Below are 15,556 nucleotides of genomic sequence, written 5' to 3' on the forward strand. Positions count from 1 at the left end.
GGTTGAGAATCTTACCACACCCAAGGTCCAAGGAGACAAGATTAACCTTCTCCTTCAAGAGAGTTGGGTCTTATAACATCAAAGAACCCAAAATCTCAACATTTCACCCATGAAACTCGAAAATAAGGGCTTGGATTTCGAACAAAAACACGTGGCTTACCTCAAGATTGATTGTATGGGTTTTGTAGAGCTCTCCGCGGTGAACGCGTGGCCGCAAACGGAGCGGCGATCGGAGCTCTAGATCAAAAGTTATGGTGGTTTGAAGATCAAGTGAGAGAAAGAAGTTGAGAGAGAGTTCTTCCCTTCCTCTCCACCATTTCAGCGTGTTTGGGTGTGTTGTGAGGAGAGAGAGTGCTGAAAACTAGGGTTTTGGTTTAGTTTAGTTGGGCCAAGGGCCCACTTTGGGTCTGGTTGGCCCGGTTTGGCCCGTTCGGTCCAATCTTGGTCCGATTTCTATAAAATTGGTACCGAAATTCTCGTCTCAATCTCCTCTATCACATTTAGCCATAAAAATAATATTTTTGGCTTTATAGAATAAATTCTAATTTATGGGTTAATTAGCCGTTAATTAACCGGGTTTTACACCCAAGTCAGAGTACCACGCAATATATGGTATTGTCGAAGGTAGTGTGAGCAGTGCTTGAGGATTAGAAGGTGGAGCATGTGACTTAGTTGAAGATTGTTGCTGCTGCTGAGAGAATCTTGAGCTTGAGTTGCTGTTGAATGCAAGAGAAGGTGGTTGAGTTGTGTTGAGAGGTTCAATGTGAGGGTTCATGAAGTCTTAATTGAAATGATGATAGCACTGAATGCTTGTATGGCCAATTTTGCCATATAGTTGACATTTTGATCTGCTGCCTTGCCACCATGAGGATCATGCTCCTCCACCTTTGAAGTAGCCTCTTCCTTTAGAACCTCGGAAGCCACCTCTACTGTTATAGTTATTGTAGCCTTTTTCTTGAGATCCTTCTTAAACTTCATTACTTTGAGCAATGTTCATCTATATTGATCCTAACTCTAACTTTCTGAAGCATTCTATCAATTCTTCTTGAGTCAATAGCTGTGTTTCAAACTCACTTTCAGTATTGTGTCTTATTCTTGATGTTGCTATAGTTATGAAATCACTGTATTCTTCACCGAGACCTGACAATGCTGCTTTAATGTATTCTTCCTTTGAAAGAAGAGCTCCTAATGCATTTAATGAATCTGCTATCCAGTTGATCTTTGACATGTATTTTTCCACTAATAAACTTTGCTTCCTGAACATTTTTAGTTGAGCCTTTAGTTGCTTAATTCTTGATTTGACTCGAGCTGCAAAATATTCTTCTAGCACAATCCAGATCTGATGAGCATAATCACGTTCTATTACTCGGCTCATAAAATTTGGCTCCATAGATGCAATTAGTCACGCAACGAGACATTGATCTTGCACTATATTCTTGACTTTCAATTCCACTGCCACTACCAAAAAGAGTGTAATTATCGATACCAAAAATCGATGGTCAGATTTTTCGTGGATAATTTTCAACGACTTATTGTCGTAAAATGAAAAAGAAATTATAGAAATAAAATATTAAAATCGAGGCTATGTCGTTTATTTTAGCAACCTTCTAACCCCTAAGCAGTATCGTCACATTGATGACTAAGTGGTGGGGTGAAAATTTTTTTTTAAAATCGACGGACTAGTTGTTTATTTTAATAATTATAATATCGATAACTTTTATCGTCGATACATTTAGACGATAGAGATTTCTTTTCAGAATTAAATAAATGGTATATATTGATTATATAAAATAGACGGTTGGGATATTAATTTTTGTTTTAACTAAAATCAATGAAATCGTCGTCTATTTTTATCAACAAAAAATCATCCCGCGTTTGCTTCCCGCATCCCTCGTTTCATTCAATTCCCGCTTATATTTTACCTCAAAAATTAACTCCAAACCTTCAAAGAATCAGAGTTCAGAGTGAGGCTTCTTCTTCTTTTTCTTCTTCTCTAACGCCTGAGAGTAGAGTTCAGAGACGGAGTCACGGTCATGAAAAGAGGCAGAGAGCAGATCAGCAGAGCTTTTTCTTCATCGACGCATGAGAAAACCTGCCATCCTCCGCCTGAGAGCAGCGTTTCTTCTTCTTCCTCCGCCAAGCCCGCCGCAGCACCATCCTCTTCATGTAAGTTCCTTTCTCTCTTTCTCTCTCTCTCTCTCTCTGATTTGTGAATCTGCATGTAAGTTCTTCCACAGACTCGTCATTGCAACGTCTTTACCGTCGCTGTCGCTGTGAGCCTGTCGCCAGAGCCCATCGCTATCATAGCTTCTTGTAAGTTCCTCTCTGATTATTATATTTATTTTTACAATTTTTGTATCTGCTATTTTATCATAAAATTCTGAATTTGCATTTGTTAATAACAATCACATCAATATTAATAAAACCTACTTAGCATATATAATAATCACTTACTTCAGCTCAACTAATTTGACACATTAATTTTTTAATGTAATTAGATAAAACAAAATTTAAAAGAAAAAGAAAGAAAAATCACTTACATGCTTAGTATTAAAAAAAAGTAGAGTACTAACTTCAGATTCATTCATAGATTTTAATATAACTTCTTTTTCTCATGATCAAGTGAATATGTTAATATTGTTAAAGTATCATCACTGATATATTTTATGATCTATATTGCTTAAACTAAAATATTTGTAGTTCTCTTTTCTATGCTATTCAAGTGTATTCCTATTCTCTTTTAGTTTTAGTTTTAGTATATACTTCTTATATCTAGTTGAGTTTGTATTTTAACTGTTAGCATTGCCAATTCATTTGATTATGTATGCCAAGATGAAAATGCAAACTGTTGTTAGTTGTCTTTTTCATTTGTTGGGTCCCAGGTAATGGAGAGTCTTAAATATGCCATGAGATGAGGTGCGCCTATTATTGCTAAATATTTAGGAGGTGCTGTTAACTGTGATGCTTATCACTTGAGTGATCCAAGATCTGATGGCCTTGGTGTTTCTTCATGCATTCAGAGCAGCCTTAAAGTTGTTGGTGTCTCACCTGAGGAGGTACGATTAATAGGAAATTGAATGGTTGTCTTTTTAACTTGACTAATAGGTGGACGTTTTCTCCACTAACAAAGGAGAGTATGTTAGTGGTAAGATTCCTATTCATTCAGATTCATTCCTTTTTTAATATATATGTTATGACTGTGTCATGTTATTCAATCAAGAATATTTCTTTTATGTTGTTCGGCTTTTGCAAAATGCAAATTGATGTGGAAAACAAAAGTTATAGACTAATAAATACCACATGAATATTCGACCATAGTAAATATTCAAGAATCACTACATCATTTGTGGGTGCAGCTAACTCCCCATGAGGTAACTATATTATTTTTCAAGGCAAAAGAGTCCCCGACCAATTTAAAACAAAAATAAATAAGAACATAGTTCCAACAAAGGGAATCCACAGACCATATTCTTCCCCAATATGAGTTTTGCACTCAATTTTTCAATTTCTATTGAATTTATTTTTTTAAGAAAAACTTCTTTCAATTATATGGAAGCACGAGAATCTTATTTCAAATTTTGGTATATACGTATCATATGCAGAATACGAATAAGATACCTGATAGATATTATCTCTGTAACAATTTCTTCAATTCGATTTGGATACCGGAAAAAAAATCGACTCGGGATTTGTTCGGCTCGATAAAAACCTAATCTAATAACTATGGTAAGCATAATTTGTATCAACTGCTAATTTAGAATTCTCTTCTTAGATAAATCTCTCTCTTCCTCGTAAGGATTAGATTGAAGGAAACACTCACCTCAATATAGAATCATTTTCCATCACTGTTATAGGATTTGAACACACCTTAAAAAATTTATTGTGTACTCCAAGAACAATTATTTACTCGTTCTTAATTTTTAATTTAATTTTCTAAACTATAAAGAGATTGAACTTTGATCGATGTGGGCGGCTTCTTTGGTCAACATTATTTTAAAAGAACAACCTTATCAGCCGGAGGTTTAGAAGCCATTGCAACATCGAAAGCCATAAACAACAGGATGGCTGCGTTCATCAATCAATCAATTCGTATGTATAATTAATTCGTTTTATCTAATTAAGGTTATTTGTTGTCAACTATGTTCAACAGACAACATGAGCTTTGTTATGGTCTGACCATTTTTTATATATGGTCAATGTCGGCCACCTCCTTCTTTCTTTGGGAAAAAAAATTAGGTCTTCTCTTCCTTGAGTTATTTATTTGAAATTTCATCTAAAAACTTGAATATGTCATCCATGGTTATGAGAGAATTTATCGCAGTAATCTCTAAAAATATATGTGTGGCTATTAAATCGACAAATTGTACATCGCTTTTTTAATTAAAAATAATGCAAAAAAATAAATAAAACAGACACTTAAGCTGTCAATAAATATCAAAATTGATGAAAGACTCATCGATTTTATTACAAATAGAAATATCAGCCTCTGTTATTATTGATATTTTTTGTTGATTTTAAATCATATTATCGATGGTTAGACCGTCGATTTTATTAAAAATTAGAAAATCTCATTCTTTTATTATCGACGGTCCAACTGTCGATTTTATTACGTTATTAAAAAATCAACCAATTAAAAAGCATCAACTCAAATCGTTGCTTTTGCCGTTAATTTTATTAATGATAGACGCCATGACTGTCGAGTTTGTCGTCGATTTTTAGCATGTTTCTTGTATTGTGCTGCGATATAATTTTTGTTTAACTTTACTTGAATCTTTATTGGATTAAGATGATTTCACAATTTGTTGATTTTGATGCACATCAACGCTTGTTTCTTTCTTGCTTTGTAGTTGTTCTCGCTGAGTTTGATGACAGAGAACACAATAAATGCATTCTGATTTAGAGTGCTTATTGAAACATTAATTATAATATATGGTGTGTGGTCCATAGATTTATTAGCTCTGATATCATGTGAGGTATCAGATTAGAGATGAAAAATATGAACAACAAAAAAAAAAGAAAAAAAAGAAGTAGAAAAAAATTAATTTGCGGAGACTATGAGAGTAGCATTAACCTTTCCTTACAAGTACAGTGCTTTATATAATTAAAATTTTAACTAACTCAGCTAACTAACAAGTTTTGGAAACTTCTAATGGTTTCTAACTGTAACTAACTCATTAACCAACTCTTAATTGTGACTGACTTATACATTCATTATTGCTAACAAATGCTAAATCTAACTATTTTCTTATCCCCGTAATAAGTCTTTGATTATTCCTAATAAGTTTAATTAAAATTGCTTAATTAGCAATAAGATATGAGGCGATGACCTTTGACCATGAGGGATTTTTATAAATCACCTGTTTAATAACTGTGCTTTTATTGTTTCTACTTGAATTGTTGACCCCGGTGCACATGCTGATTAAGAATCTAATTAAGCTGCAGGTGAATGTTAGTAATCTCACTGCCTAATTATATTAAGGCTCGTCCTTCTAGCTATGCTTTTAAACGATAAAATTATAAACGTTATTCTCAGCACACACTATTATTTCTATCAAAACTTTTTGTATAAATTATTTGATTAATTTAACAATGTTTTTTTCCGTTTATTTCTTTACTTATTAGTTGCAAATTTTATGACAATAACCCAAATTAAAGTACTCAATCTTTGGCTCAACACAGTCTTTAGACAAAAGCGTAATCCAAGGAGTCCAATTCAATTATCTTTGAAAATTAAATTATTTTAATATCTTAATATACTTTTATAATTAATATTTTTTAACCTATGAAATGTCTTATGCTTATATACGGAGAGAAAGTATTACTATAAGAACTAAGAAGACCATCTCAGCTTCACATGTATGTCTCGTATATGCTTTGTTACTTAGGATTCAGTTAGTTACACTTTCGTTTCGACTGTATACATTGAAGGGTTTTGTTTAATCTAATAAGCTGCTGGGTATTCAAACAAAGATATGGAAACATGTTAAAGGCTTAACGCATGTTTTAACATGTCTTAACGAACGAATTTCACCAAATAGGTTAGACAACTAGCGAAGGAATATGCATTGGTAATAGAAGAAAATTTGTTGATAAATTATCGACAAACAACAAAATTCATCAAGAGTGATAAACAAAAATGAAAGTTGTGATAATAGTATTTGGGGGTAAATAATTGCAATTAGAGTGAATAAAAATAGAAACAAAAAAGAGAAATAAAATAAAACAACGTAATAGTGACGGTAAGATAATAATAGTTATATATGTATATAAAAAATAATACAAAAAAAGATATAATGTATGATATAATGAGATGATGATATAATCAAAATAAAAATTAATAATTTTAAAAGAATAATAAAATTAAAAGATGTTCAATATATATAAGATTGAAAAAAGTAATTTTTTGTCTATTAAAGTTACGTATAGAGATAAACAGTGTTTTGAATATAAATTTTTAAATTTGTTTCAAATTAAATGAGATTGAAAAAATAAATAAATTTAATAATATTTATAAATAATTAATCTGTAAATAATATTAGTAAATTTTTATCTCGATTTTAATTATACATAATAACAACATAATTCTTTTTTAATCTTACTTTTTCTAGTTCGAATTTATTTATTTTATACATTCTACATATGTTAAATAACTTGATATTTTATGATTGTTTTATAATTTATTTTTTAATTATTAATATTAAATTTATAATTATAAAAATAAAAATATAAAAATAATTTCTTAAACATAATAGAAAAGCGGATGAATAGACACTGTCTCTTGAGTTATAGAACAATTTTCTTTCAAAAATATTATCGATGTGTTTAGTTTGTGTTTTTATTTTTTCTATTTTTATTTTTAATATTTTTTTTAATTTTGTGAATGAAAAATAGAAAAAGGTAAAAACAATAAAATTTATTTTCTGTTTTTACTTCCTATATAAAATTCTGAACATAGAAAATACTAAAAATACAAACAAAAATGAAAACATTGAGTTTTTGTTCTATTACTAACAACAAATGCATTTGAAAATTATAAAGAAACAAAAAATAAGAAACAATCATAGAAGAAGAAAAATAAACTCTATGACACTCGACAAATAAATGAATCACAGTATCACACTCAACAATGCATTTGCAGTATACATGTCGCTCAAATGACACTCTATTTGTTCATACAAATAATTGTAGAAAAAAAAAACTCAAATAAACAAAACAAACAAAAATAATTTTGACAAAAGAGCGGGGGCAAAACAAACTGAAACCACTTGGCTGAGCTGGTTGAGTCAATCGTAAAGGTGCCTCTCATTGACCTCATGGTTTAGTTCCCCAATGTACAACGACGTTGTAACAAACTACTTCCACGCATTTGCAGCACCCGGCGCTGTCGTCGCCAAAGGAGCAGATGTGATCCTATCACTACAAGAAAAACACTGAGTATCGCGAATTTAGCGTCGCAGAATAGCGACGGATTTATCGATAGTAATGATGTCGAATTCGTAAGATTAAGTAATTATCCGTGGATTTTAGTTTCTGGCAGTAAATCCACTGTAATATTTGGAGGGAAAAAAGTTAAATTGGCGCGTCTTTTACCGTAGGATTTTTCCGACAATAACCCCAATTAAAGTGAAACAATGCGTTTTGGTGACATGCGATGGTTTACCGTCGGATTTTTTTATGGTAAATCCAACGATAACAGGGCGTAACTTCAAATCACGAACCCTCCTCCCCCTAATTTCAGATTAACCCAATATCTCACTTCCTCCACTCTCTCACTCACCACCGTCAACCACTGCCACCGTTGAGAACACCATCCTCACAGCTTCCTCTCTGTTGCCGTCAACCCACTGGCGACACCTCCCTTCTTCTCCTTCTTCCCCTCTTCTCCTTTCTCCTCGCGCTGTTAAATCACCCTCGCCCCCAGTGTCAACGCGCCGCTGCGCACTGCCTACCAGCCTTCGGTGACTTCCCCAGCCTTCGGCGACCACCGTTCGGCTTCCTCTAGCTCCAGCAACGTCATAGTCACTACAAAAAAACTGGTATAAAATGGCATCAACAAAATGGCAATTTTAAAATACTGCCGTTATATTCATAAATTGAGGCGGTTTGTGTAGCTGCCATAATTTACTGGTGGAAAGCGGCGGTTTTTAGTGAATTTGGCGATTTTAAACGCCAGTATCTCATTATCTGCTTCCTTAATATAAAACCTAACTCTTATTTTACTAATAAACGCTGTGCTACTCAATCTATCGAAACTCCATGGCAACGTGAGAACCAGGAAGAAACTCCATCGAAGCGTGAGATCTGTGATCTCATCCACGACGCTCTCCTCTGGCGGCAAGCTCCTCCATCAACGCTTTTCTTCCAGCTGCGATCTCCTCCATCAAAGTTTCCTGCTCCATCGTGTTGTGTTCTGTGAAGCTTCTCCTTCTCCATCTTCGTTGAACTAGGTTTATATACAAATCCACATTCTCTTCTTTTAATTACTCATATTTTGTATTTGCTAATTGTTACTACTTCTATATCTTTAATGCTAGGTTTTGATTTTCTCTTTGTTAGCAGAAATTGGGGGTAAGGTCTTCATGAAATTCCTTCGATTTTTTTTCTTACATGCATGTATACAAATTTGCATTCGTTTCGCGGTTTTGATTTGTAAATATGCTTTTGGTTGGTGATTTATTGATTCGCATAGAACGTGTTTGATGAATTGCTTGAATGCTTAACTTTTTTGTTCCAAGGCAATCGAAGATTCTAGAATTTCGATCGTGGTTTTCTCCAAAAGCTATGGGAATTCAACGTGGTGGTTGAAGGAATTGGAGAAGATAATGGAGTGTCGGAGCAGCAAAGGTCAGAAGGTTGTGCCGGTGTTTTACGGTGTTGATCCATCGGAAGCTGGGGCAGCGTTTGCATACTGGGAACCGCTCAAGGAAGCTGCTTGCCTTCCAGATTTTGTTACATATATCAGCAGGTACTTTTAAGTTTTAAAGCTATTTGATTTGAAGAGAAAATAATGCTGAACTGAAAATCTTTTTTTTGTCTATGCATTTATTTAATCATTGTTGTATGCGACATATCTCTTTTTCAGACATATCAACAAATTCTTTTATTAGCTTGAATGATAGCTACATGTATTCAGCAGTCGTCGAATGCTATGAATCTCTCAAGGATATCATTTATAACCTCCTGCAACATGAGGAAGATAAGATGTAAGGGAAAAAAAGATATCACTATCTCGCATGCTTACATATTTAGTTTCTATTTTTATTTCTTGATTTCATTTTTAGTATTCTCTGTTAGGATTTTGCAAAATCAGAAAACATGATTTTCTTGTTTTCAACTTTTTTCTTCTCAAAATGTGAAAACATAAACCAAACAATAACTTTCTTTCTGCTTTTACCGAAATCCTCTTGATTATTCAAGGTCTCCCATGTATTGTGATAGGATTGTAAGCCATATTTGTGTTAAAGTTGAATGGAGCATACAAGAACACACATTTGTCAAGGAATTCAAAATGAGTGGTTTGCCTTCACTTAGTGAGAAATTGGAGAAATTCCTAACTCTATTGGTAACTCTTTCCTCTCAGAATATCTCAGTTTCCTATATAGACCCTTTGAAGTCTTTATAATACTGTCTTCTCATTCTCATTGGCAGCGAGCTGAAGACGACAAACTCGAGACACTGAAGCCCCAAATAGTCAATGTTCTGTAGGATATTGTAGAAATTATCTTACAAGGTGTTATGCTTGATGGCCATTTGTATGTTCAAAACTTTATATATATTAAACATCACAATAAGTGCTGCATTATGATGTTGATCTGGTTTTGCTTTCTCCAGAGTCATGGAAAATCTTCGTCTCAACACCAAAGAAAGAGGACAGAGATTTGTCAACATAGATACTGATTTTACTGTCAACAAATCAGTGAAGGAGAAGGTAGTCTTCACAAATAAACTCCGGTTGATTCGCTGCATTATTCTTTGTGATTTTGTTTACTAAGTCTTTGTTTCTTCTATGTAGGTTATTAGACTTCATTTGCTTTTAACAGTAAAGGAATCAGCCATAAATGTGCCTCAAAATCTGGATGCTCGCCGCCATATCACATTCTTTGCAAATTCCTTATTCATGAATATGCCGAAGGCTCCCAAAGTTCGAAATGTGTTGTCCTTCAGGTTAGTCATTATGTTTCTCTTTTCTTTCATTATAGCTCTGTTTCTTTTATTTATGTTTATGTTCACAATTTATTGATTGATCATCCCTTAATGAAAAATGATGGTTCTGGTTTTTAGCTCATGTTTCTTGTACCATCATAATTTTTCTTTATAGTTTGAATTTGACTAATTAATTAACTATATTAATAAAGGATATAGAAATGGTTAAATCCGTTTGGCCTAATTAATTGCAAATAATTAGATAACTATATTAACTATATTTTCAATTATATGCCTAATTTTGCAAATAATTAACTAATTTATTTTGGCCTGTTTAATTAATTTATTAATCCAACAACATACATAAATCAAAGATAATATATTTATTTACCTATTGTCCATATTCATTTTTCTTATAAATTGTAATTTGAGAATAACATATTTGCTCTATTTATTTAATTTTTTTGTCTCTTTTTATCTTGTAGAAAAAAATTAATTTGCATATACACAACTACTTGAGAAGGAAAAATTCACAAAGCCACTGTTACGACCACAAAATTATCATTTGAAAGAGGTAATTATAATTTTTTTTATAGTTTCTTTTAGAATACTATTTAAATATTTAGAATTAAAAGTAGTTAGAAGCTGTTTAGTTAGTTATACTAGATGAATAGTTAGACTTAGCTAAGTGTAACTCATACATGTCTATTAGCATACCCTGGTAATACAGTGACCGTGCATTGATTAGAAAGTTTGGCTTTGTCATGACTCTAGATTCATTACTGAACTTTCAGTTGTAGAAATCAGTCATATGCTTATTAGTATCCATCAGTTGTAGATCATTTGCTGCTTCCAAGGTTTTTGTCATTACTAACCTTTCTAGCTGATTTATTATGATTTATTATGATTTCTTTAATTCTTTGGATGCTGAGAATGTGATCAAATTAATAACAAGTATTAGAATGCACTGTTACTGTTATAAACAAATTAAAGTTGGTTAAATTTCACTCATTCAACCTTTTAAAATTTGAGTTGTTTTGAGGCTGTGATTCTCAGCTATTTTGAGGTGTTGTGTATCTTGGTGAATATTATAAATCATGGCAAACAAAACTTTCAACTTCAGTGTTCTGATTCTTTTTTTTTACAGTTGAATGATTTAAGATGGGATTCAGATTTTGAGAAACTGTGGAAGCCTCCACCAAATCCTGGCTTTCTGCCCTGCACTAAGCTTACTCCTAATTATACAAGTAAGAATTCTAAATTTTTGTTGCAACTTTTCAACCAAATGCATACCGGAGTCTGATTTCTATCTCAAGTTAGCTCTCATATACAAGCTAGAGTTTGATTACCTAGAGTTTGATTTTGGTTTGTTGATTCAAAATCTGGTATTTGGTCTTGCCTTTAATAACTGAGTTCACTAACATGTGCCATGTTATTGCAAGTTCTTTTTTATTTAAATTACAAGTTCTTTTTTTATTTAAATAAATAGCTAAGCACATAAGACTTCTTTTTGGGCAGTGTGAGACTGTGCCTGAGCCAGGAAATAATCCTACCAGTGGGAAGGTATATTAAAGCAAATTCCATTACCTCCAGTATAGTTATTGCTACAATATTCTGCTTAAAAATGGCATGAATTTATAACAAAGATCCATGTAAAGTACTAGATATTTACCGAGCACTGAATATTTAATAGTTTGTATCTGTTTTTTTATTTCAGAATGGATCATTCCTAGGGCTGCTGTCTACCGTAAGGTATTTATTTATCTGATCAAGGCAAAAGCAAGTTCTCATACCTTTCACTCTCACCTTCCACAAACAAGGCAAAAGCAAGGTATTTATTTATCTGATCTTCTCCCGTTTGAACTAATCAAGATTCAGAATCTATATGCAAGTTGATGGTAAGCTTCTCTTAATTTGGTGTTTGCTTTCAGAGTTGTTGATGATATGAATCCAGAAGAGATAGAGATAACAACACCTGCTTTTAACGAAGCAAATTTTGAGAGGGTTGAAAGGCTAATCAAAGGTTGGTGTCTATTTCTTCCCTCATATATATATATATATATATATATATATATATATATATATATATCCAGATGGCCCGAAGTGGATCTAGGAGGGAAAGGGGAAGAAGGAGGTAAGCGTCAGTATGAATGCAGATGAATGCAGATGAATGTATGCAAAAGCAAGTAAGTAAATATGAAGTTAGATGCGGCGGTAGTCCGCACGCATATGCAGGTTAGATATGTAGTTAGATGTGGCGGTAGTCCGCACACATATGCAATTACAGAAATCTAAATATGGAAACACTTAAAATGAAGAACTGAATAAAAGATTTTTATTGAATGTATTGAAAAAGGAGAAGAGGGAAGAAGAGCTGGAGAGCTTACAAAGGGAACTCTCAGAGCATCTCTCACTAACTTCTCTCTATATTTTTGTAGAATGAAAAGGATGCCTTACAATGAAAGCTTGGCCTCCTTTTATAGTTGAGAAAAATACTATTTCTACAGTGCCGGTTATGTTGACCGGTACTATTGATACAGTAAAAGTTGATACATTTTTGTTTTTTTTTTTGCAAAATTTGCCTTAAGATCTAATCTTCTCCTAGATTGATTCCAAAGCAATCGTCTTCATTTTGATTGTAATCGCTGGATGATTCTTCTGAGGGAGTAGGATCCTCTTTATGTTTTTTATCTTCATCAATCATCTCCATGATTTGTTGAAGGTGTCTTGCTAAGGCGTCTTTTGATTGGGCCCCTGCAAGGGCTGCTGCAATTTGGGCTTTCTGGTTGAGGAATACTGATTCTTCATGGTCGAATGGTTTGGTGAACTTTGGGTGCTCTTTAAACCAATTTCGAACTTTTTCCGGATGAGCCATGGTGGCATCAAACTGAGACCACCATTTTACAAAGGCATTCCTTTGAAGCATAGGTGGTGCTTTTGGATGTTCTTGTTTGCCGTACCTGTACTGCCATGAGAATACCCACGCCAGGGAGAAAACAGAGAAAAATTGAAGATCTACAGGAATGCTTGTTTCTTGTTGATCAAATTTTTTGGTGAAAATTTTGAACCCCTCATCGGCAGGTGGGGGCAAGATTTCTGGTAGAGGACCAAAGTAATCCCACCATTGGGAGAACCAATTTGGGAATTGGTAATTGGTATTTTTCTTGAAATAGATAAGCCAAGAATGTCTATTCTGATTATTTTGTAACCAAAATACTCTTGTCCAGGCATCCACATAATCCCAATAAGAATATCCTATCGGATCATAAGGATTTGAAAATTTTTTTGTATTGTTTGGGTTTTTACCAAATTGATTAGGGGTGAGTACTTTTAGAATTTGAATGGTTGAATGGGTTATGTTGGTGGCATCTTTAGGATCTTTGTAATGTTTTATTGAGACTGAATTTGAATCCACTAAAATGAATTCATAAAGCTGTCTGGTTTTGTTCAAGGCTGTTGGTCTAAAATGGAATCCTGGTGGAAAAACTTTAGGAATAACCTTAAAAGGTGATTTTTCCCAAAACTCAGGTTCCATTAGAAGGACAGATGAGAACTTGTTTTTTGAAATATATGTGGTTGGTTGTTTCAATTGGGTCTTGGCAGGCTGGGTTGTGTTTAATTGAGGTGGCATAGTTTGGGCAATTGTTTTTCCTTTTGGATCATTGCAAATGGTTTTTTGAGTTGCCATTTGTGAGATGAGTTTGGTGAGGTCTATTTCATCCTCATCTGAACTGTCACATATGTCAGCCCAGGATTTTTTATGGAGTTTTGTAAGGCCTGCATCTTGTAAGGCCAACAAGGTTTGGATTGGGAAGGCATAATCTGCTTTTGTTTGTTTGGCTGTTTGACTGCTTGGGGGTTGAGTAGATGACTCAACTACATTTTTTGTGATCTGGGTAGAGGACCCAGTCGGCTCTTGGGTTATAGGGGAAGGTTGTTGGGTAGATGACCCAGTTGGGGTACTTGACCCAGATCTTTTAGTCGGCCCAGGAAGGGCTAAGCGAATACCTCTGCCTCTTACCGAGGCTAATGTTGCCTTTTTAGGCATCTTTTCCTTGGTTATCTCCCTGCAAATATTCACGTGTGAGAAAGTCAGGGAGAGAGTTTGAGTTACCCTTGATATGCTCAATGTCGAAATCAAAGACACTTAAAATTGCTTGCCATCTGGCAAAAATTTGTTTTGATGCAATATTTTTTACATCATTTTGTAAAACATCTTTGGCTGATTTGCAATCAACTCGGACCAAAAATTTTTGATTGAGTAAGTCAGATTGAAATTTTGTGATGCATAAAACAATAGCTAAAATTTCTTTTTTGATTGTGGAATATTTTTGTTGAGTAGAATTCCAGTGTTTGGATGTAAATGCAATGATACATTCTTTATCATGCAGCTTTTGTTTTAGAATACCACCGTATCCTAAATCTGATGCATCAGTTTCTACTATTTTAAATGCATGAGGAATAGGCAGGTAAAGACATGGAAGATTGCGGACTTTGGTTTTAAGAAATCGGATAATATCCGAATGTTTGTCTGTCCAAGGTGGGGGATTTTTCTTAAGCCTGTCATGGAGAGGCTTAAGGAGGTTATTCAGATTTGGGATAAAATCTGAAACATAATTGAGACATCCTAGGAACCTCTGGAGCTGAGGTTTATCGAGGATATAATCTGGAAATTTTTCTGCAAACAAAATTGATCTTTCAATGGGGGTTATTGTTCCTTGGAAAATTATGTGACCAAGAAATCGGATTTTTGTTTGGAAAAGAACAATTTTTGGTTTAGAAACAGCAAGTCCATTTTTTTTGATGATATACATAAAAGTTTTAACATGTTTGAAATGTTCATCCAGAGTTTGGGAGAAAATTAAGACATCATCAATATAAACAATTGCAAAGTTTGAATATGGATTGAAAATATCATTCATGATCTTTTGAAATTCTAAAGGGGCATTTTTCAGACCGAAAGGCATTACGTTCCACTCATATTGCCCGAATGGAACTGTAAAAGCTGTTTTATATCGGTCTGATTCAGTGATTTGGATTTGCCAAAATCCAGACTTCATATCAAATTTTGAAAAAATATTTGCTGAGTTCAGTCTATTAAGCAAATCTTTTTTGTTTGGGATGGGATAACGAATCCACTGTAAAGCTTGATTCAAAGGTTTGTAATTGATAACAAGCCTAGGAGTTCCTCTTTCTATCTCAGCTTGTTTATTAACATAAAAAGCGGAGCAAGACCAAGGACTTTTGCTAGGACGAATTAATTTTTTATCCAAGAGATCTTTAATTTCTTGTTGACAATGCTGCAAAAGCTGTTCATTCATTTGAATGGGACGGGCTTTTGTAGGGATTTTTGATTCTTTGAAATCCTTTTCATATGGAAGATCAACTATGTGTTGTTTCCTTTTCCAGAAGG

General features: G+C 33.6%; 1 protein-coding gene across 2 annotated transcripts; it reads left to right on the forward strand.

The window, feature by feature from the left end:
- The first annotated feature begins 9,437 nt into the window (after positions 1–9,437).
- On the forward strand, positions 9,438–11,955 carry LOC112794256 (putative callose synthase 6). Of its 2 annotated transcripts, XM_072234660.1 has the most exons (8): positions 9,438–9,562; positions 9,649–9,730; positions 9,832–9,928; positions 10,013–10,164; positions 10,629–10,717; positions 11,291–11,390; positions 11,662–11,706; positions 11,861–11,955. In XM_072234660.1, the coding sequence occupies exons 3-5, from the start codon at positions 9,836–9,838 to the stop codon at positions 10,660–10,662; spliced, it is 279 nt and encodes a 92-aa protein (XP_072090761.1). In that variant the 5' UTR covers positions 9,438–9,562; positions 9,649–9,730; positions 9,832–9,835; the 3' UTR covers positions 10,663–10,717; positions 11,291–11,390; positions 11,662–11,706; positions 11,861–11,955. The 2 variants fall into 2 exon arrangements, with proteins under 2 accessions (XP_072090761.1, XP_072090762.1); XM_072234661.1 differs by having other exon boundaries at positions 9,649–9,928.
- The last annotated feature ends 3,601 nt before the right edge of the window (positions 11,956–15,556 follow it).

This window comes from Arachis hypogaea, chromosome 4 (genome assembly GCF_003086295.3).
Source record: "Arachis hypogaea cultivar Tifrunner chromosome 4, arahy.Tifrunner.gnm2.J5K5, whole genome shotgun sequence".
NCBI classification, from domain to species: domain Eukaryota; kingdom Viridiplantae; phylum Streptophyta; class Magnoliopsida; order Fabales; family Fabaceae; genus Arachis; species Arachis hypogaea.

Excerpts from the sequence above, each read along its gene's own strand:
- LOC112794256 (XM_072234661.1), top strand. The coding sequence starts at position 9,836 with ATGGAAAATCTTCGTCTCAACACCAAAGAAAGAGGACAGAGATTTGTC. Across the intron at positions 9,929-10,012 it reads ACAAATCAGTGAAGGAGAAG|GTTATTAGACTTCATTTGCT; the intron begins GTAGTCTTCACA and ends TCTTCTATGTAG. Across the intron at positions 10,165-10,628 it reads CGAAATGTGTTGTCCTTCAG|AAAAAAATTAATTTGCATAT; the intron begins GTTAGTCATTAT and ends TTTATCTTGTAG.